General features: G+C 46.8%; 1 protein-coding gene across 2 annotated transcripts; it reads right to left on the bottom strand.

Moving 5' to 3' along the window:
• Positions 1–3074: 3074 nt before the first annotated feature.
• Positions 3075–26509, bottom strand: Gpr55 (G protein-coupled receptor 55). Of its 2 annotated transcripts, none has more exons than XM_046439969.2 (2): positions 25839–26509; positions 3075–6827 (listed from the first exon to the last, which is right to left on the bottom strand). In XM_046439969.2, the coding sequence occupies exons 1-2, from the start codon at positions 26323–26325 to the stop codon at positions 5860–5862; spliced, it is 1455 nt and encodes a 484-aa protein (XP_046295925.1). In that variant the 5' UTR covers positions 26326–26509; the 3' UTR covers positions 3075–5859. The 2 variants fall into 2 exon arrangements, with proteins under 2 accessions (XP_046295925.1, XP_046295926.1); XM_046439970.2 differs by lacking the exon at positions 25839–26509 and adding an exon at positions 23822–24082.
• Between the last annotated feature and the right edge of the window lie 766 nt (positions 26510–27275).

The raw sequence follows: 27275 nt of genomic DNA on the forward strand, positions 1-27275 counted from the left end.
GTGACCTTTCTTCTACTCCAAGTCACAGAGTAAAGGTAAATATGCTATGTTCTGAGATGTGCCCAACAAAACCCATAGACCAACGCCCTAGGCCCCAAGGCTTTTAGCAAACAACTAAGGTAAAATGAGGTCATAAGAGTGGGGTCTGATCCCATTGGATTAGTCCCTTCTGAGAGACACCAGAGAGCTCATTTTTTTCTGCCATGTGAGGAGGCAGCTACCTGCAAGCCACGAAGAGAACCTTCACCAGAATCAGAACCATGCGAGACCTTGAATCTAGAACTCCAGTGCAAATTTTTAAACAATTGCTATTTAAACCAACCTGTCTGCAGTATTTGTTATGGCAACCCCACGCAGACTAAGCCACCACATCTGCTATATATGGGTTTTTTTTTTTTGTAGTGTGAAATATTAACAGTTTCCAGCTCTATTAACTATTAAGTTTCATCCACATTCTGTCCAGGTGACTTAAACCTCCCAGACTCTGGAGTCAAAGCCTCTTTAATACTCAAGGAATGATGGTGACTTGCTGTCCGATCTCCATGCAGGAAGTCCGGTTTTCTGCTCAGTTCCCTTACCCAAGTATTCCTAGGTCCCCTGCCCAGGAGGTGCGGGCAAGTCCCTCAGGTGCCTCTGGTTCGGCATCTGCACCACGCACTACTCTGCAGCGCACACCTGATTCCCTTTGGTGAGACCTGAGCCCCAGGTGCCACTTGAAGATTTAGGAAAAGGAGAGCAGAGCTTGTTTCGGTGTGGGAGATGGCCATGGCCAGAGTCCAGTGGCCCCAACTTCTGGCCCATGTTGGGGGTAGTCTCCCCACCTACCAGGTGCTACAGGAGTCACTCCCCCCCCCACACACACACTCCCTACCCTAAGGCCAGTCCTCTGGAGCTATCCTTAACCATCTCAGGCCCACTGCCTTGAGGCCCCTCCACAGCCCTTCAGGAACCCCACCTTGGCCCTGGGCCTACTCCAGGGTCACTGGGTAGTCATTAGTTAATTAATTAATTTAAATTAATTAATTTATTTTTATTTGTCTATTTATTTATCTTTCAGTGCTGGGAATCAAACCCAGGGTCTCAGGGATGCCAGGCAAACTCAATAGTTTCTCTGTGCCTGGGTCAGTGTGTCTGAAATGTTCTGTGAGAATCAGCTCTTTGGGTCACTTGCATTTAGCCAGGTCCGGTCCAGCTCCTACATTTCTTTCCTAATTTTTTTTATCATTCTGATTTCAGTCTTTCACAAGACACCACCCGGATGGGAAACATGCCTGAGTGTGTTCCTGCACCTCATCTGCACAGATGTAGGGTCCAATGCTGTCCTTAGAAAAGAGGGGCTTCCCGCAGATCACCCTAAATAACCTTTGCATGACTGCTATGCCCTGCAGAGACGTGGTTCCCCCCTGCAGGGGTGTTTGGGTTGCACTCACTCAGGTGACAGCCCCAGAACAAAGGCACTGCCTAAGACCTCAAAGACCAGCTCAGGGCTCCCTCCTCCTCCAAGGTGACTTTGAAGTGACGGTGCTTCTGATCTCTGAGACTTCAAAGTGGAAAGACTCAGGTGAAGGCACTGTGCAGGCTCCTGGCTGGAGAGAACCTGGGCTGAACTAGAAACAGGGACAAGGGCCACGCTGTATCCCTGGGCTCCGGCTCCCAGGCCCCCCTCCTCTGCTCTAAAGTCTCCTCTCCCTCAAATGCCCATGATGGTTTGAACCAGGCTCATCAGAGTTCAGGGCTGGTGGGAAAGTGAGAAATGCTGTGGTGGCAATTTTAAGGGTGCAACCCCCTCCCCCCCAAAAACGTACCAACCTTTGCACATCTTTGAGTCCCCTCTTCTCAGAGTGAGGTTCTTCACAGTGGCCTCAGCCAGCCTCTCTGGGGCCCTGGAAGGCCACTGTCCACAACACAGCCAGCTCTCTGGGGTGAGGGGAGGGCCATGCGGCAGGTGCAGTTGTCTCTGTCCCTGCCTGGTAATTTGTCACACCTGCATGTGCAGCTTGCCTGTTTAGTTCTCACTGATCCATTAATCAAAACTTTTTGATCCCTTTGAGTCTCTAGAGTTACCTGCCAGATCTCATTTTGAGCCTTTTTGCAATTACTTTCTTTCTTTCTTTTCTTTATTTGCTGGGCTGAGGATTAAACACAAGTTCTCACTCATACTAGGCAAGGGCTCCTCCACTGAGCTACACTCTCAGCCCCACAAATGCTGTTCCTTTGTGACAACTTGTTACCAGGGTGCTACCAAGGGAGACTCTCACATGTGGATGCTCTTTGTATCCCAGACAAGCTGCATTCCATCAATATGGTGACTTTCAGCTTCATGGGGCCTTGAGAGGTGATTCAAGAGAGACAGAGTTGACTAACTCAGCTTGTGGACTGGCTTTCTTCCCTGGGGCCAAGAGGAATCATTGCCCCAAGGACACGACACCCACGTGAGGTGGCTCCCAGGCTAACGAGCAAGGATGTCCCCGGTCAGTCCTCAGCACTCAGGCCAGGCTGGGCTGTGCTCGGGACTGTGGGGAACTCAGGAGAAAGAGGTGGCCCAGGCCAGAGCCCAGCAGGTCACTGGCCAGGAGTTCTCTGCAAGTGAGCTGTGTTTCCATGTGGATGACTAGAGAAGAGAGGGTCCCAATGGAGGACACATGGAGACTGGCCCTGTGTCTGTTGCCCCACAGTGACCAGCAGGCCTCTTGTGCTGGGAGTCCCATGTATGCAGAAGTTCTAGGACCTGTGGAAGCAGCTTCGGTGTCATGGCAATGGTACAAGATGGGAGCCAGGGTAGGGTGGGCGGTGGCCGGTGTGTGGGTCTGTGCAGGCCACTTGCTAACACAGAGAACCAGGTATCCGAATGGTTCCAGGGAGCTGCCACCAACCCCCACAGATTTGCGTTCCAGGCCACTTGGGACAGGCCTGGCTGTGCTGCTGAGGCAGGCCTGAGGGCCGGCTCCCTGCAGTGTCAGAGCTGGTATCCAGTGGCCACTGAAGGGACCGAGATTGATGGGTCCCCTGGCAGGAGCTATCAAGGGCCAGCTCTTCCATGGAGCCAGAAAGTGTAGTCCAAGACAAGATCACACTGCATTGTACAAATCTATTTATTTGGCAAATCAGATTAATGAAATCATTTTTCCAATTAATTGTGCTGGTTTCACAAATGTACATATAGCAGGTATGTCTCAGGTGTTTCCAGGTGAGGAGTACTAACAAGGTCATGTTCACGGCCAAACACCACCCTTGAGCCCCACTGACTCTAGTAGCAGGAATCTCAGCCTTTCCCACAACGGAGTGCTGGGTTCTCCGACTCCCTGCTCCCCTGAGCCTAACCCTGACCCTAATGCTGTCCCATCACCCCTTCTGTGCTATTGGCCAGTGCTGATGTGGGCCAAGAGGACGGTGGCTACCTGGGCCCAGAGTATGGACTCTCCTGCAGAGCAGGCAGCCTCACACTGTAGCACTGGACCTGGGCCCAACCCACAGCCCCTTGGCCAGGATGAGTCCCCTCTGGGAGAGGGAGGAGGCCCTCTCTGCCCCCCACAGTTTGGGGATGGGTTAGCGGGTCTTAAGGCCTACCTACTGTCCAGGGTCATAACCACCTGAATCTGCCGGACCACTCCAAGGACCTGCCCCTACATCATTAGACCCTGCCATTTTGATGATTCTCCTTTCAGAGGTGGCCAGTCCCCCCTGTCATGGACAGAGCCATGCTACAACACAGGATTCTAGGTTTGAACTTCAATAGGGACTTTGGGGGGATGGTCAGGGACTTTTCTCCTGGGAAGCCAGTCTGGCTTTAAGCACAATGGTAGGCACGGTGCCCAAGAAAGCTACCACCAGCCCCACCGTGGGGTTCCCAGCTCCTGTGCAAATGCCCTGCTGTGCATGACAACCTGGCTCTCTCACTCTGTCCACAATGGCCATGGGACGTGCAGCCCTCAGGCAGGGAGAGGAAGGAGTGGCCAGGGCTTGGGCCAGCTGGGTGGGGCTCAGCCTCACCCTGGGTCTGCAGAGCCCTGGCTGTGGCTGCCGTTCCTCTGTCCCTGGGGACACAGCACCTCCACTCCTGGCTGCACCTTCCTGACACTCACTTCCTCACCTTTCTCTCCAGCCGCCCAGGAGGAGGCTCCGGGGAAAGCCACCAGAACACTGCCACAGTTGTTGCTGTGCGAGGCTCCTGCCCCTCGGTGGCTCTCAGTCGAGTGGGGGACACAGACTCTCAGGCAGGAAGTGGCTCTGCCCTCAACTCTTCCTGCCCCCCCAGCCCTGCCCACCCCTCTCCCCTCCATGGCTTCAAGTCTGGGCTAACCCTCAACTCCTGGCCTCCTCTGCCTCCTTCTCTTCCTCCTTCTCTTCCTCCTCGGCTTCCTCCTCCTCAGTAGGCAGGTCCCAGGTTTACCCAAGTCACCCTCATCTCCCATCCCCCTTCCATAGGGCCACCCTCTCCCAGGCCCTCCACCCCCTCTTGGCAGCCAAAGCCACCATCCTCCATCCTCCATGTTGGCCGTGGCTGCTTCTCTCCCTAAGACCGACTCCTTGTTCACACTAAGTCTCATGGATTTCTTCTCATCCCACTCCTTCCGTCTTGCAAAACCACCCCACAATTTATCCTTCTAATCATTTCACTCCCTGGAACAGCTGAGTCATCGGAAGGCGCTCAGCTGTCACTGTGTGCTCCTCCAGAGCCTTGGAGAAGCAGACAGAGGGATCTAGACGTGGTTCAGTTGTTTCCAGTCACCCCCAGGAACTGCCAGCAGGGCCCTTGCTGTCCCTCTCCAGGCCTGGTCCTTGTGCCTGTGGGCGGAGATGGGTCCCCATCCCTGCCTCATTCACTTTGTTCCTTCCAGCCAACAGAGGGGACAGCTCTCTGGACAGTCCTGCCGCCCAGCCAAGACCCAGGTGAGCAAGACAAATGCCTCCTCATTCTGCTGTGGCTGAACCGGCTGAGTCTGACCTTTCTCCCAGTCTAAGGAAACAAGGCCTGATGAACAACTCCCCATGTTTCCATCGGAGACAGAAAGCTTGTTACGTTCATGGCTCTCTCCGTCTCTTCGCCCTAGAAGAGTGCTAACACTCCCTGTGGTGGACACCCCAGTGGCCATGGGAGAGGGGCTGTCCACTTACAGCCCGGGGCCTGTCTCCTCCCTTCCCCAAGTGTATTCTGTCCCCTCGGGGTTTTCAGGTCTCACTGATGCTTTTCCACTTTGTCCTCACTGTCTCCAGAGGTGCCCACCACTTCCTCCTGACCTGGCTCAGCAGCCCCTGGTCCTCTGCAGCCTTCTCCTGGGCACAGGGAGGTCTGGCTGGCCTCCTGTGCTCTCCTAAGGCCTGAGGAAGCAGTGCTATGCACCACACCTGCCCAGCCCAGTCTCCCCTGCTGTCATCATCCCTGTGGTCAGGGCCAGCAGCGTTCCCGAAGGGACTGGAAAGTGCGAGTACGCTCCACTGCGGGTCCTCCAACCGAAAAGGGCTTGATGCTCCCTACTACTCCCTCTCTGCTCAAGTCACCTTCCACCATCGCCCTTCATTGCCTCCCTAACTCCTCTTGCCTCTTCTTTCTTCCCTTCTAGAATCTTCTAGTTGAATAGAAGGATGAGAGAGTTGAGAAAAAGTGTTGTTTTTTTTCAGATGCATTCTGTTCAATTCTTCTGCCTCATGCTATTTGATCGTAGAATGAAAAATTCACCTAGTGCTTAGGTTCTTCATCATATGGGGTGATGTCCATCAAGCCATCTGGACATGAGGGGGTATGAAAAGCAAATAAGGTATCCAATGAGCATCAAAGGGGAAGCACACCAATTGGAAAGGGATGTCCCTTACAAGAATTAGGCACTGGGATTTCTTTCCTTAGAGCTAGGTTGCCTTCCCTTAGCCCCTGGTAATCATGGTGTCCTGGCGGACCAGCTGGACCCTAGAAGGCCGGTGGGCCATGATGTTCGTGCGGAATTCTTTGATGACAAAATAGTAACAGAAAACGTCAAGGCAGCAGTTGACGTTGGAGAAACACATGGACAGTTGCAAGAACAAGCTGATTCTCTGCTTGGCTCTGCACTCCGTGATGAAGCCATTCCTCACCAGGAACTGCAGGAAGAAGCTCAGGTGGACTGGGAGGAAGGAGACCACAAAGACTGCCAGGCTGGCCGCAATGGTCCAGATGCAGGCTCTCTGCTGGACCCAGTCCTGGGTGTGGCCCCTGCGAGCGAGCAGAATGTGGATGCTCCTGGAGGAGCAGAAACACATGATGACCATGGGAAGGAGGAAGCCGAACACCTCGAGGGGAAAGAAGACCCTGGCACTCCAGGTACCGTCCGACATGTTGTGGAAACACGTGAACTTATCCACTTTCCCATGGAAGTTGTAGATGGGGATGCTCCCGGTCCACACCAGGACCCAGATGGCACAGCAGATCCCAAACGTCTTCCTGGGGGACCGGAGGTGGCTGACCAGGAGCGGGTACTGGATGGCCAGGAACCTGTCCAGGCTGATGAAGCAGATGGTGAAGACGCTTCCGTACATGCTGACAAAGTAGAGGCATTCCACCAGCGTGCAGGAGGCCGAGGAGGGCAGGTGCACGTCCGACAGGACCAACTTGAAGGGGAGCGAGAGCACCAGCAGCAGGTCAAAGACGGCCAGGTTGATCATGTAGATGGAGGTGGCCCTGTAGTCTGGCCACCTCTTCTTCAGGAAGGTGCTGAAGCCGCGGATGGCCAGCAGGTTGAGGAGCAGGCCCAGGAGGAAGGTGGGGACGTGGACCACCAGCTGCAGGGTCTTCATCAGCTTGTCCACGTCATTGAAGGAGCAGTTCTCGCTTGCGTGCAGCCAGCTCATGTTCTTGCCTGCAACACCAAGGGCAGGTTAGATGGTGCTGTCACTCTCTTGAGTGAGGGACTCGAAGGACTTGGTGGAAAAGAATAAATATTTCCTTTGGATCGTGCAGCAATCCATGTTCCTCGAGTCACAATCAGAAAACACTGAAGAGAAAGAGACTTCTAATCCCCCTGCCCCAGAAAAAGCCACGGTTACTTTTTCATTCAGATGGCATTAGATCGACTTAGAATGGAGTTACGTCCCAATAAACTCATCAGGAGGGTAAAATGCCTTTAAATGCCTGATCACCAAACACGGCAGTGCAGCCTATCCTGCCTTGAATGTGCTAAGAACACTTCCATTAGCCTGACATTGGCAAAAGTCATCTAACACCAAGCCTTTACTTTACAATAAATTGTTTAATATCTTATTCAATACAAACCCTGACCCAAAATGGTTTAAGCAGAGAGAAAATTTCACATAATGGAAAAACGCGAAAACTAGGGTAGGGTTATATTCAGGTACAGCTGGATCAAGGATTCGAATGCTGCCTCCAGGACTCAGCTCCTCTCTACACGTTGTCCCCCGTGCCCTCCCACTCACTGTGACTTCACCTCTGGCTGTAGGAATACTCTCAGTCAGCATATCACAGTCTTCCAGACACAGGAATTATTCTGTCACTGGTTCAGGGACAAATGTTTGACCCACTCAGAGGCAATGAAAAGCAATACAACTCTTGCTTGGGTTTCTTTCTGCAGGATTAGAAGTTGGGAAGATGCAAAGTCCAGAGCTGCCTCAGCCTCTTGCTACCCCAAAGAGAAAACCAGACAGAAAATGGAGAAACATGGAAGAAAGGATGTCCCCAGAGGGAATGAAGTGGGGGCCTGCAGTCTCTATGGGGCAAGGAAAGGCCTTTAGAGAGGTTGAAGATCAGGAGAAGGGAACCGAGGCTGTAGGGGTGGTGATACAGGGACGTGGTCTGAGGCAGGAGGAGGGCAAATAGCAGAGGGAGCATTCTCTTGCAGTTTCATAGTATCAATAACTGAGCAATAAATAAGCCTGGCCACTTTGGGAGAGCGTGGGGTGTGCCATTGTGGGTGTCAATACCAAGGCAGGTGGCCCTGGACCACATCACAACCTGATGTTCGACCCCAGTATCCAGAATCAGTGCTGCTGGGGAGAAAATTCAAATATGACCCCATCCTGCCACCACCACCTCCCTGCCACCTCTGCCCTCCTCCCTCCACCTCCCCCCAAGTAAAGCCAAGCCGCTGATGTGACATTGGACAGCCTGTGTTTGCTAGTGCCCAGCGTCCCTTGTAGAAAGTTGATCACACTGGGCCTCGTGCTTCAGTGTCTCGCAGCTCGGCCTGCTCCGTGACCCTCACTTACGTACGTCCTCCACCCTCCATGACCTCCTGGCGGGCAGGGAAGAGCATCAACACAGCCTGTCACTGGAGGGCCCTGCACCAGTGACCCTCACCAGACAACTGTTTTAGCTTTTATTGTTATACTAGTTTTTTTTTTTTTTAATTGAAAAAGAATTCCATGCACCCAATAAGATAGTCCAACAGTACAAAAGACCATGCTGAGGAAGGTCACCGGAACCCAGGGCCTCGGTTGTACCTTCTAGAGTCAGCCACGGTGAGCAGCTCCTTGCATGCTTTTCACAGAAATTTCCCAAGTCCAGGCATAAGTGAGGGGACAGCTTTAAAATTTCCAAAATATTATACCTGCAGCTCTGTCCCTTGCTTTTTTGCTTAACAGTGTTTCTGGGAATTGTTCCACATCAGTGTGTATAAGCCAACTTCTCTCCCTAGCAGCTCTGCTGCATCCCATTGTGTGAATAAACCACAATTCCTTTAGGAATTAGTAGCCTATCGACAAACACTTAGGTTTCCTAGTGCTTTATAGGGTAACAAGAATTCCATAATAAAATTCATGTGACTTATTTATTGCTCAGTTATTGATAACTATGAAACTGCAAGAGAATTCCCCCTCTCCTATTCTTTACCATAATTACAGTTCCTTGGGAGCCTTTGGAAGAAAGGATTTAGGTATTTTGAAGATCTTGTATGAAATATCATTCCCAAACCTCTTCATTCTCTTAATTAAAAGAAAAATATATAATATATAAATGTATATAAATATAATATAGAAATATATCTAAAATGTATTATATAATATATAATAATATATATTTATATATAATATATAGGCCTGTAGATATGTATTTATAGATATAAGGATACACCACCCATTGAGCACTGTGGGCTAAACATTTAGCATACATTACTTTATTTGGTGGCTTTCCAAAGAGTCTGTGCTTTCCTCTGTGTTAGCTTTTCTTATGGGCTCATGTCACAAGAGACCCAGGGAAACATCTCCTGGTGATTAAAGCTTTGGTCCCTTCAGTGCATGAGGATGGTGCGCCATGGGAGAGCAGGCGGAACCTCTACAAAAACTGGTCCTGAACTCAGGCCCCGTGAAACCTCTGCTACTGGAGGAAGCGTGGACCAAATACAGGCCAGCAGGCTGCTTCCTCTTGACAAAACCTGCCAAAGAGCCACAGGACTATCTCAAAAAATAGCTAGCACATCTCGGGACCCACAGGATAAATGTTTAAATGATGAGAAAAGCAGGTCTAACTGAACTATGTCATAGAGAGCAAATCCCTTAGAGAAGTCATCTTCAAGATCAGAGACAGCAGAAAACCAAGAACCACTAAAATTAAGCAAAACTTTATGCTTAAAGAAATCAAACAAAAGTTAAAAAAAAAAAAAAAGAGCATAGAGCATCTGTTTTGGGGTTGGGTCACACTCTGGGAAACTCCATAGATGAATCTACCATATTGGGGGTGGTTTGAAGACTAGAACTAAAGTCGCCAAGAAGAAAATCAGTGATGCTCAAAGATCAACTCAAACCCCAAATATGGCTAAATCAGGAAGAAAAGAAATGAATAACAGAGAGGGAAGATGGTCGGGTGGAAAGCATGCAACCCAGGCCTGTGTTTCCTGAGCTTACTGTGTTCACTGAAGCAGGTGTCCTGTGGGAGACAGACACCATTCCCCTCCGTGTTTTCCAGTAGGACTGTCCTAAAGGTCACATTTGAATTACTGACAGACTTCAAATGGAAAATTCTCAGATGGCAATCTTTGAAGCCAGAGAGAGCACTCACTCCGCAGACTGGCAAGAAGAAATTAGGTGGAAAAAAATCCTGCCAGCTAATAGCAGAGTGAGCAGAGAATTTGAAATATTAATCCTCTGAATTCCCTCTGAAGGTCAAAGGAAGCCATCTTTTAAAGAATCTCTTAAAAAAAAAAATCAGGAGCTTCACTAGACTTAAGATAAAAAGGCACAAATGCACTCCGACTGCAGCAAGATGAAATAGACGAACTCTAGATAGGGCAGAGGGGTGGGAGGGGAGGGAGGGGGCAGGGGCTTATTAATAATGATGGACTGTGAGGATCATTATTATCCAAAGCACAGGTATGAAGACACGGATTGGTGTGAATATACTGTGTATACAACCAGAGATATGAAGAATTGTGCTCTATATGTGTAATAAGAATCATAATGCATTCCACTGTCCTATATGAATTAAAAAAATAAATTTAAAAGAAGAATTTGAAGATTAAAAGAAAGAAAGAAAGAGTCGTCCTTCTCTAAGAAGAGACGTTAATAAAGACCCGCTCTCACTTGACCTGGGGACTGTGGCCATTGGCGACTCCTGTTCTGGCCAACCCAGGGTTCGGTACCAATCCATTCCTCACAGTGCAGGTGGCTGAGTCCCTTCAGGTCCTCTGAGAAGCAGGTGCTGAGACACCGTCAACATCTAGAAGCCTGATCAGAGGAAGTGCTACAAAAGAGTGAAAGGGCGAGCAGGAGTGGAGAGGAACGCCCCAGACCCCCACAGTCTGACCCTGTGGCAGGCGACAGGAAGGAAGGACCCAGGAGGAAGAGCCTGAGACCACAGGCAGCTCTGAGAACATCTTGGCCAGGCTGTGGCATGTCCCTGAGCAATGGCTGCCTGTTGAAGGAGCCCCAGGCAGAACAGGAATCACGCAGGCCCAGTACCTCTGCTGGGCTCAGTCACTGTCTGGGAGCAGGAAGGTGTGGACTCTGTGTCAACACCACAGTGGACCTGAGCTGCCATGTCCGTCTCCAGGGCCCCCAGCAGCAGGGTTTCTGGAAGGGAGATCTGACCACTGTTGGTCACCAGCAGTGTGCAGCCTGAGACACGGGGCTGAACTGAACAGCAGAAAAGATGAGATGTGGTGGACACAAAAACCTAGGATGTTCAAAAAAAAATTAGAACAACCTATCAAAGTCTCTGGGACACTGTGAAGGCAGTACTAAGAGGAAAGTTTATTGCATTGAGTACATTCATTAAAAGAATAAAAAGTCAACAAATAAATGACCTAATACTACATCTCAAAGCCCTAGAAAAAGAAGAACAAATCAACAACAAAAGCAGTAGAAGACAGGAAATAATTAAAATCAGAGCTGAAATCAAAACAATTGAAAAAACTGACAAAACAAAAAGTTGGTTTTTTGAGAAATAAAATAAAATAGATAAACCCCTGGCCATGCTAATGAAGAGAAAAAGAGAGAAAACTCAAATTACTAAAATACAAGATGAAGAAGAAAATATTACAATGGATATGTCTGAAATATGGAAAATAATTAGAAACTATTTTGAAAATTTATACTCCAATAAAATAAAAAATATTGAAGACATCGACAAATTTCTAGAGACATATGACCTACCCAAACTGAATAAGGAGGTCATACATGCTTTAAACAGGTCAATTTCAAGTAATGAAATAGAAAATGCCATCAAAAGCCTACCAACCAAGAAAGGCCCAGGACCAGATGGAGTCTCAGCTGAGTTCTACAAGACTCTCAAAGAAGAATTAACACCAATACTCCTCAAAGTATTCCATGAAATAGAAATGGAAGGAACCCTTTCAAACTCATTCTATGAGGCTAATATCACCCTGATACCCAAACCAGACAAAGATACATCAAGGAAAGAAAACATCAGACCAATATCTCTGATGAACATAGATGCAAAAATTCTCAATAAAATTCTGGCAAATCTCATGCAAAGGCATATTAAAAAGACAGTGCACCACAATCAAGTGGGGTTCATCCAAAAGTGGGGTTCATCCAAGGGATGCAGGGTTGGTTTAACACATAGAAATCAATAAATGTAATTCATCATATTAATAGATTTAAAAACAAGAACCATATGATCATCTCAATAGATGCACAAAACGCATTTGACAAAATACAGCACACCTTCACGTTCAAAACACTAGAAAAACTAGGGATGGTAGGAACATACCTCAACATTGTAAAAGTTATATATGCTAAACCCAAGGCCAGCATCATTCTAAATGGAGAAAAATTGAAAGCATTCCCTTTAAAAACTGGAACAAGACAAGGATGTCCTCTTTCACCACTTCTAGTCAACATCGTCCTTGAAACTCTAGCCAGATCAATTAGACAAAAGAAAGAAATTAAAGGGATACAAATAGGTAAAGAAGAACTCAAACTATCACTATTTGCTGATGACATGATTCCATACCTAGGAGATCCAAAAAATTCCACCAGAAAACTTCTAGAACTAATAAATGAATTCAGCCAAGTAGCAGGATATAAAATCAACACCCCAAAATCAAATGAATTCCTATACATCAGCAATGAATCCACTGAAAGAGAAATTAGAAAAACTACCCCATTCACAATAGCCTCAAAAACAAAACAAAACAAAACAAAAAAGAACAACCTGGGAATCAATCTAACAAAAGAGGTAAAATCCCTCTACAATGAAAACTACAGAACACTAAAGAAAGAAATTGAAGAAAACTTCAGAAGATGGAAAGATCTCCCAAGTTCCTGGATAGGCAGAATTAATAATGTTAAAATGGCCATACTACCTAAGTGTTATACAGAATTAATACAATTCCTATTAAAATCCCAATGACATTCTTCATAGAAATAGAAAAAGCAATCATGAAATTTATTTGGAAAAATAAGAGGCCCAGGATAGCAAAAACAATCCTTAGCAAGAAAAGTGAAGCAGGAGGCATCACAATACCAGACCTTAAACCTCACTACAGAGCAACAGTTACAAAAACAACATGGAATTTGCACCAAAATAGACTTGTAGACCAATAGTACAGAATAGAGGACACAGAGACAAACCCACATAAATATGGTTATCCTATACTAGACAAAGGTGCCAAAAACAGTCAACAAATAGTGCTAGCAAAACTGGAAATTCATATGTAGCAAAATGAAATTAAACCTCTATCACCCTGCACAAAAATTAACTCAAATTAGATCAAATACTTAGGCACTAGAACAGAGACCCTGCACCTAACAGAAGAAAAAGCAGGCCCAAATCTTCACCATGATGGCCTAGGATCTGACTTCCTTAACAAGCTCTCTAAAGCATAAGAAGTAAAATTCAGGATCAATAAATGGGATGGATTCAAATTAAAAAGCTTCTTCTCAGCAAAGGAAACAATCAATAATGTGAGGAGAGAGCCTAAAGATTGGGAGAAAATTTTTACCACATGCAACTCCAATAAAGCATTAATCTCCAGGGAATACAAAGAACTCAAAAAAACTTAACAGCAAAAGAACAAATAACCCAATCAATACAACAAATGGGTTTAGGAACTGAACAGACACTTCACAGAAGAAGAAATACAATCAATCAACAAATGTATGAAAAAGTGTTCAACATCTCTAGCAATTAGAGAAATGCAAATCAAATCTACATTAAGATTTCATCTCATTCCAGTCAGAATAGCAATCATCAAGAATATAGGCAACAACAAATGTTGGCAAGGATGTGGGGAAAAAGGCACTCTCATACATTGCTGGTGGGACTGCAAATTGGTACAATCACTATGGAAAGCAGTTTGGAGATTCCTCAGAAAACTTGGAATGGAACCACCATTTGACCCAGCTATCCCACTCCTTGCTTTATACCCAAAGGACTTAAAATTAGCATACTACAGTAATACAGTCATGTCAATGTTTATAGCAGCTCAATTCATAATAGCTAAACTATGGAGCCAACCTAGGTGTCCCTCAATAGATGAATGGATAAAGAAAATGTGGTATATATACTCAATGGAGCTTTAAAGAAGAATGAAATTATTGCATTTGCCAGTAAATGGGTGGAGTTGGAGAATATCATGCTAAGTGAAATAAGCCAATCCCACAAAACCAAAGGCTGAATGTTTTCTCTAATATGCGAATGCTAGTTCACAATAAGGCAGGGGGCACTAGAGAAGAATAGTATTACCTTAGATCAGGTAGAGAGAAGTGATGGGCGGGAGGGGAGGAGATGTGGGGACAGGAAAGACAGTAGAATGAAACAGACATTATTACTGTATGTGTATATGTGACTGCATGACCAATATGATTCTGCAACATGTACAACTCAGAAAAATGAGAAATTATATCCCATATATGTATGATATATCAAAGTGCATAAATGCATTCTGCTGTCATATATAACAAATTAAAACAAATTTAAAAATAAATAAATAAAGTGAGCTGGGCTCGGTGGTCCATGCCTGCAATCCCAGCTACTGGGAGGCTGAGATAGGAGGATCATAGGCTTAAAGCCAGCAAAATTTAGGGAAAGAGAGCTGTTCCCCGATGTCTGCTGCCGTCTCCAGGTGGCATCTTACAAACGTCCATGAGTGGACAGCGTTCCTTGGAAACCTCTCAGAATGTCACCAGAAGAGTTCTGAGAGAACATTTGGATGCAAGAATTTGATAACCAACCTAGTCATTGCTCAGGACTGAAGAGAATAGAAAACCACTTTCAGGTAGTTGTAGGCGCAAAGCTTTGGACTTGCAGGAGATAATGAGGATGGAGAAGGTGGATGAAAACATCAAGGTAGGACAGCCTGGGACACTTGGGAAAGAGGCTTCAGTTCGGAAGACTTCCTTCAGAAGGAAGAATGTTCTTGGGCTGAAGGAGGTGAGAATGGTGGGGAGTGACAGTACCGTGTAAAACAAGCAGCTCTATTGCTAATATTCCATAAAATGGATCAAAAGTCATTTTTTAATCCATTTGCGCTATTGCCATGGGATTTTTACACTGAACACATCTCTGTCATATAAATTTGCCCTTTACAAAGCAGGGGCAAATTGTATTTCTAACATGAATTGAGGCTGTTAGGAAAGAAAACTTGAATTTTAAATATTTATTGTTATAATTCTCTTTTAGTTGTTTTTATATTTATTTGCTCTTGTGCTATGTAGTCTGATGTTTGGGTTTTTTTTTTTTTTTTTAATCTTCATGACATCCAGCTTTTAAAAACCTAATTTAATCTTGTTTCTGATTACCATGCAATGACTGTACATATTAATGAGGTGTGTAGTCTGATAGTTCAGCTGGAGCACACACTCGGGGTAACATGTCGGAGCCTGGGCTCTCCTTTCTTCCAGATCTCCATAACACAGTGCTACAGAATACCAGGACTTATTTGGCGGAGGGTGGGGGCGGTACCAGGGATTGAACTCAGGGGCACTCAACCACGAGCCACATCCCCAGCCCTAGTTTGTATTTGTTATTTAGAGACAGGGTCTCACTGAGTTGCTTAGCACCTCACCGTTGCTGAGGCTGGTTTGAACTCACAATCCTTCTGTCTCAGCCTCTCAAGATGCTGGGATTACAGGTGTGCACCACAGCGCCCGTCACTTTGTTTTGGTTTTTATTCTGATAATTACAAAAATATAAGTGTAAGCATTTTTAAAAACCCTAAAGAAACCTCTGACATTTTTTTTTTCCCAATTTTGAGACAAGGTCTCACTAAGTTTCCAGGTTGGTCTTGAACTTTGGATCCTCATGACTCAGCTTCCTGAGTAGCTAGGATTACTACCACGCGCACTGTACACAGCTAACATTGACTATTAAAAATAGGATGTCTAGGGGTTGCAGCTGTGGCTCGGGGGAGAGCGCTTGCCTAGCATGTGTAAGACCGAGTTTGAACCTCAGCACCACATAAATAAATAAAATAAAGGTATTGTGTCCATCTACAACCAAAAAAAATATTTTTAAAAAATAGGATGTCTATCTTCAAAGTCGCCAAAGATAGAAAGTAACAAATAAAAACATCGGCCTATGCAACACAGAAGTAGATACAATTGAAAAAGAAACTAAGCATAGAAATCACAACAAACATTTAAAATTCAAGCTTTCAATTAAGAAGTACAGTTGAACTCCACCCTTATAAAGAGCACATATAATGTCACAGAAATGGTCACTGTAAAAATCCCATGACAACAGAGCCAACCAAAAGGAAGTCCGAGAGGCCATATGCGAAACTAGCACAGCAGGATTTAGGAATATATTCACTCACCAGATGAAGGTTATTTTCTATTAATAAAAGAAAAGCACAATTGTGAAGACCAATATTGGTAGTAAATTTATACACCAGATGTCACTGTATGAAAGTACATAAAATAAACCTGTTCGAATTCAAAGAACCACTGACAAAATAAATGGTAGTGGAAGCTTTTAATATTCTGTAGGGTAGAACAGATCAAGTAGGCAAAATACAAATTAAGACTTAGAGTTAGTTATATAAATGACATAATTAATATCATTTAGTTATAATTCTTGGGTTTGCTTTTTAAACAAATAGGTAATTCACTTTTCTCTGATGTATCCAAGAAACAGTTGCCAAAATCTCTCATTTTAAAAAAATGGCAGAAATTATGTTGGCCATATTCTCTGACCACAGACACAAAAACCTAGGATGTTAAAAAAATTAGAATTAGCTATTTAAAAATAAACAAAGTAAGCTGAGCTCAGTGGTCCATGCCTGTAATCCCAGCTAGCAGGAGGTTCATAGGTTCAAGGCCAGCTGCACAACTTAGCAAGACCCTGTCTCAAAAAGATCTGTGGGTGAGCCAGGCTCAGTGGCTTACACCTATAATCCTAAGGGTTTGGGAGGCTGAGGCAGGAGGATGGAGAGTCAAAGCCATCTTCTGTAACTTAGCAAGGCCATAGGCAGCTCAGTGAGATCGTCTTTAAATAAAATACAAAAAAGGGCTGGGGATGTGGCTCAGTGGTAAAGCGCCCCTGGGTTCAATCCCTGGTACCACCACCCCGCCCCCTGAAAAAAAGTCTGGGGGTGAAACTCAGTGGTAGAGCTCCCCTAAGTTCAATCCCCAGTGCCACAAAAATAAATAAATAAATAAATAAATATAAGGTGAGACCTAGAAAACAAACTGCATGAGATGTAATCAAGAACACAGAAGCTTTTGGATTGGTTGTTTAAAAAAAAAAAAAATTCTCAGGATGCAACCAAAACTATTCTCAGAGACATAGACACCTCTCTGTTTTGTTTGTTTTTTCCTCTTTGGAAAAAAAGGAAAACTATATAAATGAATTAAGCATTTCACTTGAGCATTTAGAAACGAAACGTTGTAGGGAAATCAGGAAAAAAATTTACAGAGATAGAGGCAGAATAAATGAATTAGAAAACAGGAATATCAGAATCAATAAATTTAATAGGGGGTTCCATGGGGACATAAACAGTAAACTAGACCGTACATTTTTCTTCAACAGCTACGCCCAAGAAAAAAAAGACACAAACAATCACGAATTGAAATTTGTTGAAGAGGTTGAGCTTAGATGGAGAGAAGAGTAAAAATAGTAGGAAATACCCTATGCTGGTGTGGCAGTCCACTTAGAGACCTTGATGTCGCTGGTGACTTGGAGCAAAACACAGTTTACTACAACTGATGCAAGAGTTTTGCTAAAAAGAAGTCTTATTAGCAAAACCATGAAAGATAGTGAGAATGTGATCAAAGAATTACTCTTAAAACAGGCTCTCCCTTGCTTTCTTTGTTTTGGTGCTGGGGATGGAACCCAGGGTCTCTTGCATGCTGATCACGTGGTCTACCCTGACTCCCTTTATTGAAAAATTTTAAGCAGTGGATAATTCCCTTACTCTCTGAACTATTTCAGAATATAAGATAGTATTAATGAATTTCTTCCATTAAACTAACTTATCCAAAGGCCAAAACACACGTAACACAGAAGAGAAAAACTCTTTGTCAAATGCATTTGTGAATATGCATGCAAACATCCTAATTAAAACATTGAACTTATAAGTCATCACGACTAAATCAGATTTACTATGGAAATGTAAGATAGTTTCAGTATTAGGAAATCTATTAACAATGTATATCGGATCATTAAAGCAAAAGATGAAAAGCAATCTGGTTATATCAACAGAGTTTTTCACAGAGTTATTTAAATGAAGAACTAGAAAGGTACTTCTTACATGTGATAAAGAGTGAACTTGCTCACACCACATCAATTTTGTATTTAATGATAAAATAAGAAAGACATATTGGTTGCAATCAGACACTAACACAGACCCAGAAATCCCAAACAACTCATTATGGCATTTAGCAAAACAAGAAAAAAAAATGAGATAATCCCCAGAAAATCAATAAATTATGTTGAGACCTTCAATGAAGAATTCTGTAGTTGCTGGGCACAGTGGCACACACCTATAATCCCAGCATCTTGGGAGGCTGAGACAGGAGGATTTATGAGTTCAAGCCAGCCTCAGCAACTTAGTGAGGCCCTAAGCAACCCCATGAAACCCTGTCTCTAAATAAAATACAAAAAAGGGCTGGGGATGTGGCTCTGTGGTGGAGTGCCCCCGAATTCAATCCACTTACCAAAAAATAAAAAAATACAAGAAAATTCTGCAGTTAAAAACTATGATCCTAACCTCGCACCATATAGAAAAGAAATTCCAAATTCATTAAGGATTTACATTTCAAAAAGCAAAGCTTAAAAAAAAAACAGATGAAAATTCAATAGGCAACCTGTTTATAAAGTCAATGAAGGAAAAGCTCTTTGTCAGTCTAGGGATGATTGAAAGCAAAAGAAACCGACAGAGAATAGGGCAGGTCTGACTCCACAAAAATAGAAAATTTCATTTTGTTAAAAAAAATTAACATCAAATAATGTACTGGAGGAAATGAAATTCAACCAATATGTTAGATAAATGACGCTCTCTATGAACACACCCGCCCTTGAAAAGCTCGCCATGGACACAGTTCTCAGAAGAAGTTTTACCAAGATACAACATTTTTGCTTACCAAATAAGAATATGGCCAGGTTTCCATGAAATTGTCACCAATAAACAGAGGAGGGAACCTGTTAGTACACAACTTTTGGAATTTGGTAGATTGCATCACAAACCATAAAATTGCATGTTTTTCATCCAGTAATTCTCAAGACTTTAATTATGCAAAAGAGGGGAAACTGTCTACAGAAATATGTTCACTTTGGCATTTTTTTTTCAAATAGCAAAAAATACACACACACACATTTAAATGCCAACAAGAGGTAAATTTCACTAGGTTAAATCTACTCAATGGAAAATTTTTCTGTTATGCTTATGCTGACTAGGTTATGTAAAAAACCCACAAACTCTAGAATTATACATTCAAAATGATTTCAACTATGATTTTAAAAAACCCACACAGAGGGGAAAAAAAAAACCTAGAAAAAATTTCCATATGCCAAAGGGTGTTGCATTCTCGCAGTGAGATGGGGTGGTTTTTCAGTCTTTTATCTCTATCTCTTAATTGTCTAGTGTATATTTCTAGTTACATCATAATTTGTGAGAATCTGAAATCAATTTAAGATTCTTTAAAAATTATAATAAATGCTGGGGGGGGTGAATTAAGAGTCATTTTAGATTTTTCTCTTAAACATCAAAGAAACACAGCATCTACGTATAGGCTTGAGGCCCGGCGGAATGTGAGGTTTACTCAAAATTTAAAGAAGTGCATTGAACTAACCCGTGCCCAGCGGATGCGGCCTAACTTTGCCAGTTCAAAGACAAACATCTTAAGATATAATAGCTTCAGAGGGATTTGGGAGCAAAGCATGAAGCGCAGAGGGAAGTGGATGTGTCAAATGAGAAGGCAGGTCCCACCCAGAGATGGAGAGCAGCAGCAGAAACCCATGCAGGATTTTAAAAAATAATGAAAAAATAAAGAGTTCCACCTGTGCGCAGGTCCATCCTGAGTAAAGAACAGCAACAGAAGAGACTCCAAATGCCCGATGGACAGGGCGGCAGTGGGAGGAGGTAGGGGAAGCTATGTAAAATCTACGTCCTCCACAGTTTGGCAAACCATTAATGGAAATAAACGTAGAAGTTCAATATTTTTCAAATTGGATATTTAGATTAAATTATATTATCCACTTTAAAGGGGCAAAAGGAAGAGAAAATGTATAATAGAAACTGAAAGCGAAAAAACCTACAATGTCTCAATATAGAAATCAGGAGAACAACCCTCCAGAGGCTCAAACAAATATTATAATTCTTTATAATATTAGAGAACCCCTTAGAAATGATTATCTATTTTTAAAAATCCAAACCTCCTTGCCAATAAGAAACAGAAAAAAGGAAAAGGCACAGACCAAGTAAAATGATCAAATGATCTGTGGTTTATCAGACACACAGCATGCTAGAAAAAGAAGAAAATAGAACAAGATGACTTTTTTAATATTGAGAGGGCAATGGAGACTACGATGGCAAAAGTTACGAAAAATAAGGAAAGCATGAAACATTCAATTCATGTTCCAATGAGCATGACAAAGCAGCACTTGACAGAAACGTGCCAGAAATGCAAAAAGTAATAAGTAGAAATGGGAAAATAATCCTAGTTAGAGCGCTTAGTGCTGCTCTGTTGAAAGACCATCCATCAAACAGAAATTAGAGCTCTGGCCAGCCCAATTAATAAGGGGGGCCGGCAGCTTAGGGGGGAGGATTGCAGATCAAAGGGACGGACTCTCTGTATAGAAAGGTCTTTCACAGACTTCATCCCCTTCCTGAGCCCAGGCCAGTGGTCAATGGCGAAGGCGATTTTATACCCCCGATTCTCAGACCACAGAGAAACTGGCAACCCGATGGTCCTCACTGTGCAGCTGCAGCTCCTTGATGTCACCAACATGTCTTGGACATCTCTAGGCATGCTGCCACATATGCTCTTGAATAACATGTGAATCAGAAAATCAGAAGCTCATGGCTGAAATATTGGAAAGGAACAAATATTTATACACAAAACGTGAAGGCAGTTACAGCTGAAATAATAAATGTTCCTAAATGTTTTTTCCCGTGAACACGAAAGTGAGAACTGAGGTGAACCAAGGTGATGCTGGAGGATTTAGAAGAGGAACAGGGGCTGCTGTGGCCTTACGTGACTCTCATCTCCCTGGGATCCAAGGCTGGCTGTTGGCAGGGGCTGCGTGTGAAGGGACCCAGGGAAAGATGCAGAAAGGACAAGGGCGCCTAATCTGTGGAGGGAAAGGCACCATACATCCCCCACACCCAGGACGTGCTCCACAGGGAGACTTCATGGGATCATAAAGAGTGGGTTCCGGGTGCTGCAGAAAGCTCTCTGTCACCAGAGGTATCACAAGCAAAGACAGGAGACCTGCTCATCTAGAATGTCCAGCAGGGCTTACTGGAAGGTGTTTCAAAATTTGCTTTTAACCCTGAAATGGAATCTTTTTTCAATATACTACTTTCTCTAATACTCGATGAAAAGGAGAGAAAGCATCCTATGTGTGAAAGGAACTGGGCCAGGAGTTCAGGGCTCCAGTCCCCGACCCCCACCCCCGATCCCTGAGGTGGCAGAGCTCATCTCTACTCTCCCAGCCACAAGGCCCTGCTCAGCCCAGGACATCTAGAGCTGGCCTCTGTGTGCCGGCTGTGACCCTCGAACTCTGCCACATTCTGGACCACTGGTGTCCTGCAGCCCCTGTGCCCTATGGTGCGCCCATCTGCCCCCATCTTCCAGGATATGGTTTCCCACCTGGAGCCCTGAGCCTGGGGCTGAGCAGCTGGGGCACCGAAACTCAGCTATGTGACTCAACACAAGCTCGACTGTCCTTCCTCCAGGCCTGGATCTTCCACCAGTAGCAAGAGCAACCTTAAGATGAATGAAGATCAAGAGTGTCCCCCCTCTCCTGTGGAGCAAAGCCCTCATCTGTGCAGAGCATCTGTTCTGAGATGAGATGAGCTGGCGCTGCCTCGGGAATACAGCTTGAGGAGGCCCTGGGACATTCTCCCAGATGTCCTCATATCGCCCCATCCAGTTTCCTTGCCTGAAATCCTAGTGTCCGCAAGTTTGCAGTGGGGAATGCCACAGCTAGGACAACACACTAAGCTGGATGCAGTCATCGGCCACCCTCGCCTTGGTGGGAATAATTCTTCTGCACAAGCTGGGCTTCAGAGCGGGGGCCACGATGCAAAAACAGACACCCAGACAGAATCTCTGTGGTGCCAGGACTTTTCTGGAGTTCACTAGGTTTGAAGTGGGGCTAGGAGAATAGAGGGGTCCAGCTCTGTTCTTAGTGCTCCCCAGAAGGGACAGGGGACAACTCCTGAAAGGGTGTTACAATCGTGTCCATTTTACAGAGATGAAGCTCAGAGATGTTCAAGAATCCACCCAAGGTCAAACAAACAGAGAGGGACCAGCTAGAACTCACATTCAAGTCTCTCATTCCTCGGCCCCCACGCTGGCCCCCCACCAACATCACCAGCAAGAGCACCCTGTTTGTCCAGGAGCTCCAGGCAGCCTGGAGCATGCCTGGCTGCACCTCACCTACTCCTCGTTCCCTTGGACTCTCCTCCACTGCTAAAAATCCCACCCCTTCCTTCCAATACCCACACTCTGATCCACCCACATCATCCCACATGGTTTACCCACTGTGGCCAAGTGGGAACCACTGGGAGTCATCTGTGTACTACAGGGTGTGTCCCCGCTCTCCAGTAGCAACCCAGGACATGAACCGTGCGTGGCTCCTTCCCCTTTATATCAAGTGTCTTGAAAATTGGTCCTTGGTAGGTCTTACTGGGTGAAAGAGAAAATGAATAAGGGAAGAAGGAAGGGAAGGAGGGAGGGAGGGAGGGAGGGAGGGAGGGAGGGCCTGTTGGCTGCAGCTCCAGGGACAGACGCTTAGACCCTGAGCAGAGCTGAGCCTCCCATGGTGCTGTGGGGAGCACTTTGCACACCCCTGTGCAGCTTGAGCAGCACAAAGCCCAGCCTAGGATAGTCCAGGGTGATCTCATGCTCAGGGAAGAATCCAGAACTTTCATGGTTCTAAATGCTTCTATATTTCTTGCCTCCCAGCCTCTTCAAAATTAGGGTCTAAGAACAAGCCAGTTAAGGCTGGGAACGTAGCCCAGTGGTAGAGCACTTACCTAGTATGCCTGAGGCCCTGGGTTCAATCCCCAGCACAGTAAAAAATGATGATAATAATAATAATAATAATAAAACCCAGTTGTATGATAGTAGCCAGAGCTGACCAGGTGTTTATGGGGGACAAGCAGACCCAATCATTTACTTTGCTCAAGAGCCCTATGAGGAAGAAACTGGTATTGTCCCATTCCTTGAAAGGTAAACTGAGGCTAGAGAAATGACACAACTGGTATGTGGCAGGTGCTGGGCTCTCACATGGGTCCCTGGTATGCCACAAGCACCTTTCTCAGGGGTAGGAGGAGGATTCCTAAGAATACGAGAGCTCAGGCACTGGGTGATTTCCCAACAAGACACCAGGGAACTGGCAGCCGGCCCAGGGAGGGGCTGTCACGCAAGCCCTGCCTGTTGGGGAAGGCTCCTGGGCTGCCTGCATGGAGATGTCCTCACCTCAATGAGAGGCTGAAACCCTGACTCAGATCAGGAGGAAGTTGAGGGTTCGTAGGAAAATGTCACCCATTATCGGGGACAAACCAGGTTTGCCTACTGCTTCTGCTGTCGTGGAGTATGCCTGAGGGCTGCCATGGTCCTGCCACCTTGCCCACTGAGCCAGTGCAAGTATGGACCGAGCATCGGCCCCCAAAGCCCCACTGACCCCCGGAAAGTCTCCTACGGTCCACGAGAGCAAGGTCAGGTCAGAGGCGCCGTGCCTCAGTTTCCCCAGTGGCCCAGAGGCTGTTACCTGTGGGTGGTCCAGTGTATCTGAATGAGCTACGAGGTGTCATTTCTCCTCCAGGCCCCGCTACCTGTCTGCTCTGGGCAGAGCCACTTCCCCTCTCTGGGTCTGAACTTCCTCGGGGGCTGAGAGGAGGAGGTGGGGCCAAGGGCTCCAAGTGGCTCCAGCTCAGCCAGTCTGGCGGAGGGGCTTTTCCTCGGGGGCGGGGGGGGGGGCTAAAGAAGGGCTAGGTGGGGGTCCCTGCCCTGAGCCGGTCAAGAGTGTCGCTCATAGGGAGCATGCTTCCAGGAAGAGAGTCTACACTCCTGTGTTCTCATGGAGGGACTGCACACCCACCTAGCTTCCAAAAAAATAAAAGCCAAGAAGGAGTGTGTGTGTGTGTGTGTGTGTGTGTGCAGACCTGGGAAGTCTTTGGAAGAGGAAGCAGTCTCACAACACCTGTCATTCCAAGAGGGGGTCAGGCGGGGACCACCAGCAGCTGGGAAATGTTGCCATGATACCCAGCACTTCTGGGTTTAGGATGAGGAATTGCCACCCACAGAAAGGACAGTGGTGTCGGACACCTTCATATAGGACATTTGTGCTGGAAAGTCTAGGTGGCCCGGGCCAGGGCTGCCTCGGCCCCCACAGACGTGACTACAAGGAGATTTCCCTGGTGCCTCTGATCTTCAGGGTTGAGAAAACTGAGACTGGCCTGTGAACAGTAGGTGGCTCTCAACAGGGACCCCTAGAAGATTCCAGGCAGTTAGGAACGTCTGGGCTGAAACGCCGTCTGGCAGATAAAGCTCCCAAGTCCAGGAAGTGCCAGGAGTCGGCCTCAGAATACAGAGGCACAGGCTGTCTCACGAGCCTTGCACACTGTGACTCTCAGGTGTCTGCAGGAATAGAAACTGCCCGGGGTGGTCTGGGTGATTCATCCCAGCACACAGGTCTTCCCTGTAGAAGCAGCAATTCGTGTGTCGCTTCGGGAAGCTGCCTGACCCTCCAGAGCTCGAAATCCCCTTGTTCCGTGAAGAGGTTAGCAGAACTGTGACAGCCATGTTGGCCTTCCCTGTCTCAGATTCTGACCGCTGGTGTGATGGTCCCTGGGTGCCAAGACGGGCCACTGGACAGTCCAAGTAGGCTCCCAGTGTCCCTAGCCAAAGGCCAGCTACCAGGCAAGGGAGGGCAGACAGGTCTGAGTATCCTGGGGCGAGGAAACCAGAAGCCTGTCACGGTAGCAGCAGGGAGGTGACAAGATGTCAGATGCCACCTTGATACCCAGAGCCTGTGGTGTGGGGACTCCAGGAGGGGTCCACAGTGAATGGCCTGCAGAGAGGCATGTCCCAGCTCAGCCCCTTCAAAGAGGGCCTTGCTGACCTCCTGCTCTGGCCACCTTCTTTTTTTTTTGTCCTGGAGATGGAACTCAAGGGTGCTTAACCACTGGGCCACACCCCCCAGCCCTTTTTGTTTATTTACTTATTTTTGAAACAAGGTCTTGCTAAGTTGCCCCAAATTTGTGATCCTCCTGCCTCAGCCTCCTGAGTCCCTGGGATTAGAGGCGTGTTGCCCACATGTCCAGCTACCTTCTTTTTTAGAATGAATATTTCTCTTGTCTTAATGACGTTGCTTGTTATTTAAATATTTGAATACATGCGCAGGATTCAAAGACATATGTAAAGTTTGGTAAAAGATCTCTGACCCCGCTCCCCTCAGTCCAGCTCCCTGTGTGCTCCAGAGACAGAGGGTCGCACTCCTCGGGGGCAGCCAGACTCTTCACGGAACAGGGGAGTTCGAGCTCTGGGGCTCAGGCAGCCTCCCGAAGTTACACACCTGCTGTTTGTACAGCTCCCCGCCCCCCACCACAGCCCCAGGAGTCATAAGTAAGAAGTTTCTCAGAAGGTTTCTCTGAGCCTCCTGGAACTGACACCCTTGTTCTGCCTACTCCATTACCGTAGAGGACAAACTAGAGGCCTTGGGAGCCTGGTGTGGTTCCCACCGCCTTCCAGACGGGGACCCTAGAAGGGTGACATCGAGCACATACCTCTGACTTCTCCAGGCAGGGCAGCGAGAGAGCTCCAGGTTCCCACTCCTTCTAGGGCAGGAAACAAGCCCTTGTGACTGTGCCGGCCCAAAAGCAGCTCCGCCATACCTGGGGACTCACCACATCCTCTCCTGACGCTGGTTCCATTCACCATCAAAGGGCCAGCCCTGCCCTCCTGGAGCACCCCCTCCAGAGAAGGAGATTTGCCCAGGAGGAACCGCAGGGGGAGAAGCTGGCCCCGGGCCCCCCTTGACAGGCAGGTGATCAGCGGGCAAGGGCAGAGGCACAGAGAACAGCCCAACGCAGCAGGAGGGGTTTGGCATCCTGGGGGCCCAAGGTCCCTCTGCGCAGCCCAAGGCCAAGATGCATAAGGAATGGCAAGAGACCGGCCAGACAGGAAGAGAGGCTGCTCAGGGCCCCCAGGAACACGTGCACTGGACAGGAACGTTGCCCCAGAAGTAGTCCTGCAAAGGAGAAATCCTGACATTCTTCTCTCATCCAGGATCAGCTACAGTGCACGGGGGCAGCTCAGGATCGGGACTGGGTGCAGGAGGCAGCAGGGTGGGGTGAGGGCAACAGCCACAGCCAAAAGGGATCAGGACAGGAAGGGGTGTCTTGAGAAAAGGGCCTCTGGGTCATCTGAGGCAGCCTGACTCCAAAGACAGCCCAGCAGGCCTGGAGTGGCCACTCCCCCCTGTAACTGGGGAGGGTTGCCTAACTTCTCGGAGACCACTTCCTCATTTGCAAATTGGGGTCATGGGTTCAAGCAGTTGTTGATTATCTACCATGTGGCCAGCAGTGGTCAAGACAGACGGCAGTATCTATCTCAAAAGCACTGAGGAGTCATCAGGGTGACAGGGGTCAGGCACCCAGCAAGGGCCTGGTACCCAGCAGGGGAGTCGATCCCATCGACTGCCTGCCATTGTCTCCCTTAAAGATCTGTGTGACAAAGGAAAAGGAGCAATAATGGAACCCTCTTACATGAGGACAGCAGGGTCCCAACCACAAGAGGCGCCCTCAAAAGAGGGGAGGGCAAGGGAAACTGAGGAAGGGACGGCAAGGAGAAGAAGGTGGGCCGAGCAACTCAGATGCCCGCGTCAGCCTCTGCTCCAAACCTCCAGGCTCTGCCACACTTCTGTCCCCAAGCTCCACCTGAGGCTGAATGACTCCCTCGGCCAGTCAGTCATCCAGGAGCACAAGGCAGGCCTGTTCCTAGAGCCCTGGCAGAGTCCCCCACCCTACCCACTGGTCGCCCACAAAGACAGCTGGATCCCAAGAGCCACTGACAGCCCTCAAGATGTCCAGCCTTCCTGAAAGTGGACGCACGGGAACCCACCTACATCAAGGCCCAGACATGTTCAGGCAGGGGCCAGCAGCCATTTAGAATGTGCCCCCTCCACCCAGATTTTCCTGGAAATGCAACGTGAGGTCAGAGGA

The sequence above is a fragment of the Marmota monax genome, unplaced genomic scaffold (genome assembly GCF_021218885.2).
Source record: "Marmota monax isolate L192 unplaced genomic scaffold, Marmota_monax_Labrador192_F-V1.1 WCK01_AAM20220418_F8-fsc00041, whole genome shotgun sequence".
Classification (NCBI taxonomy): Eukaryota; Metazoa; Chordata; class Mammalia; order Rodentia; family Sciuridae; genus Marmota; species Marmota monax.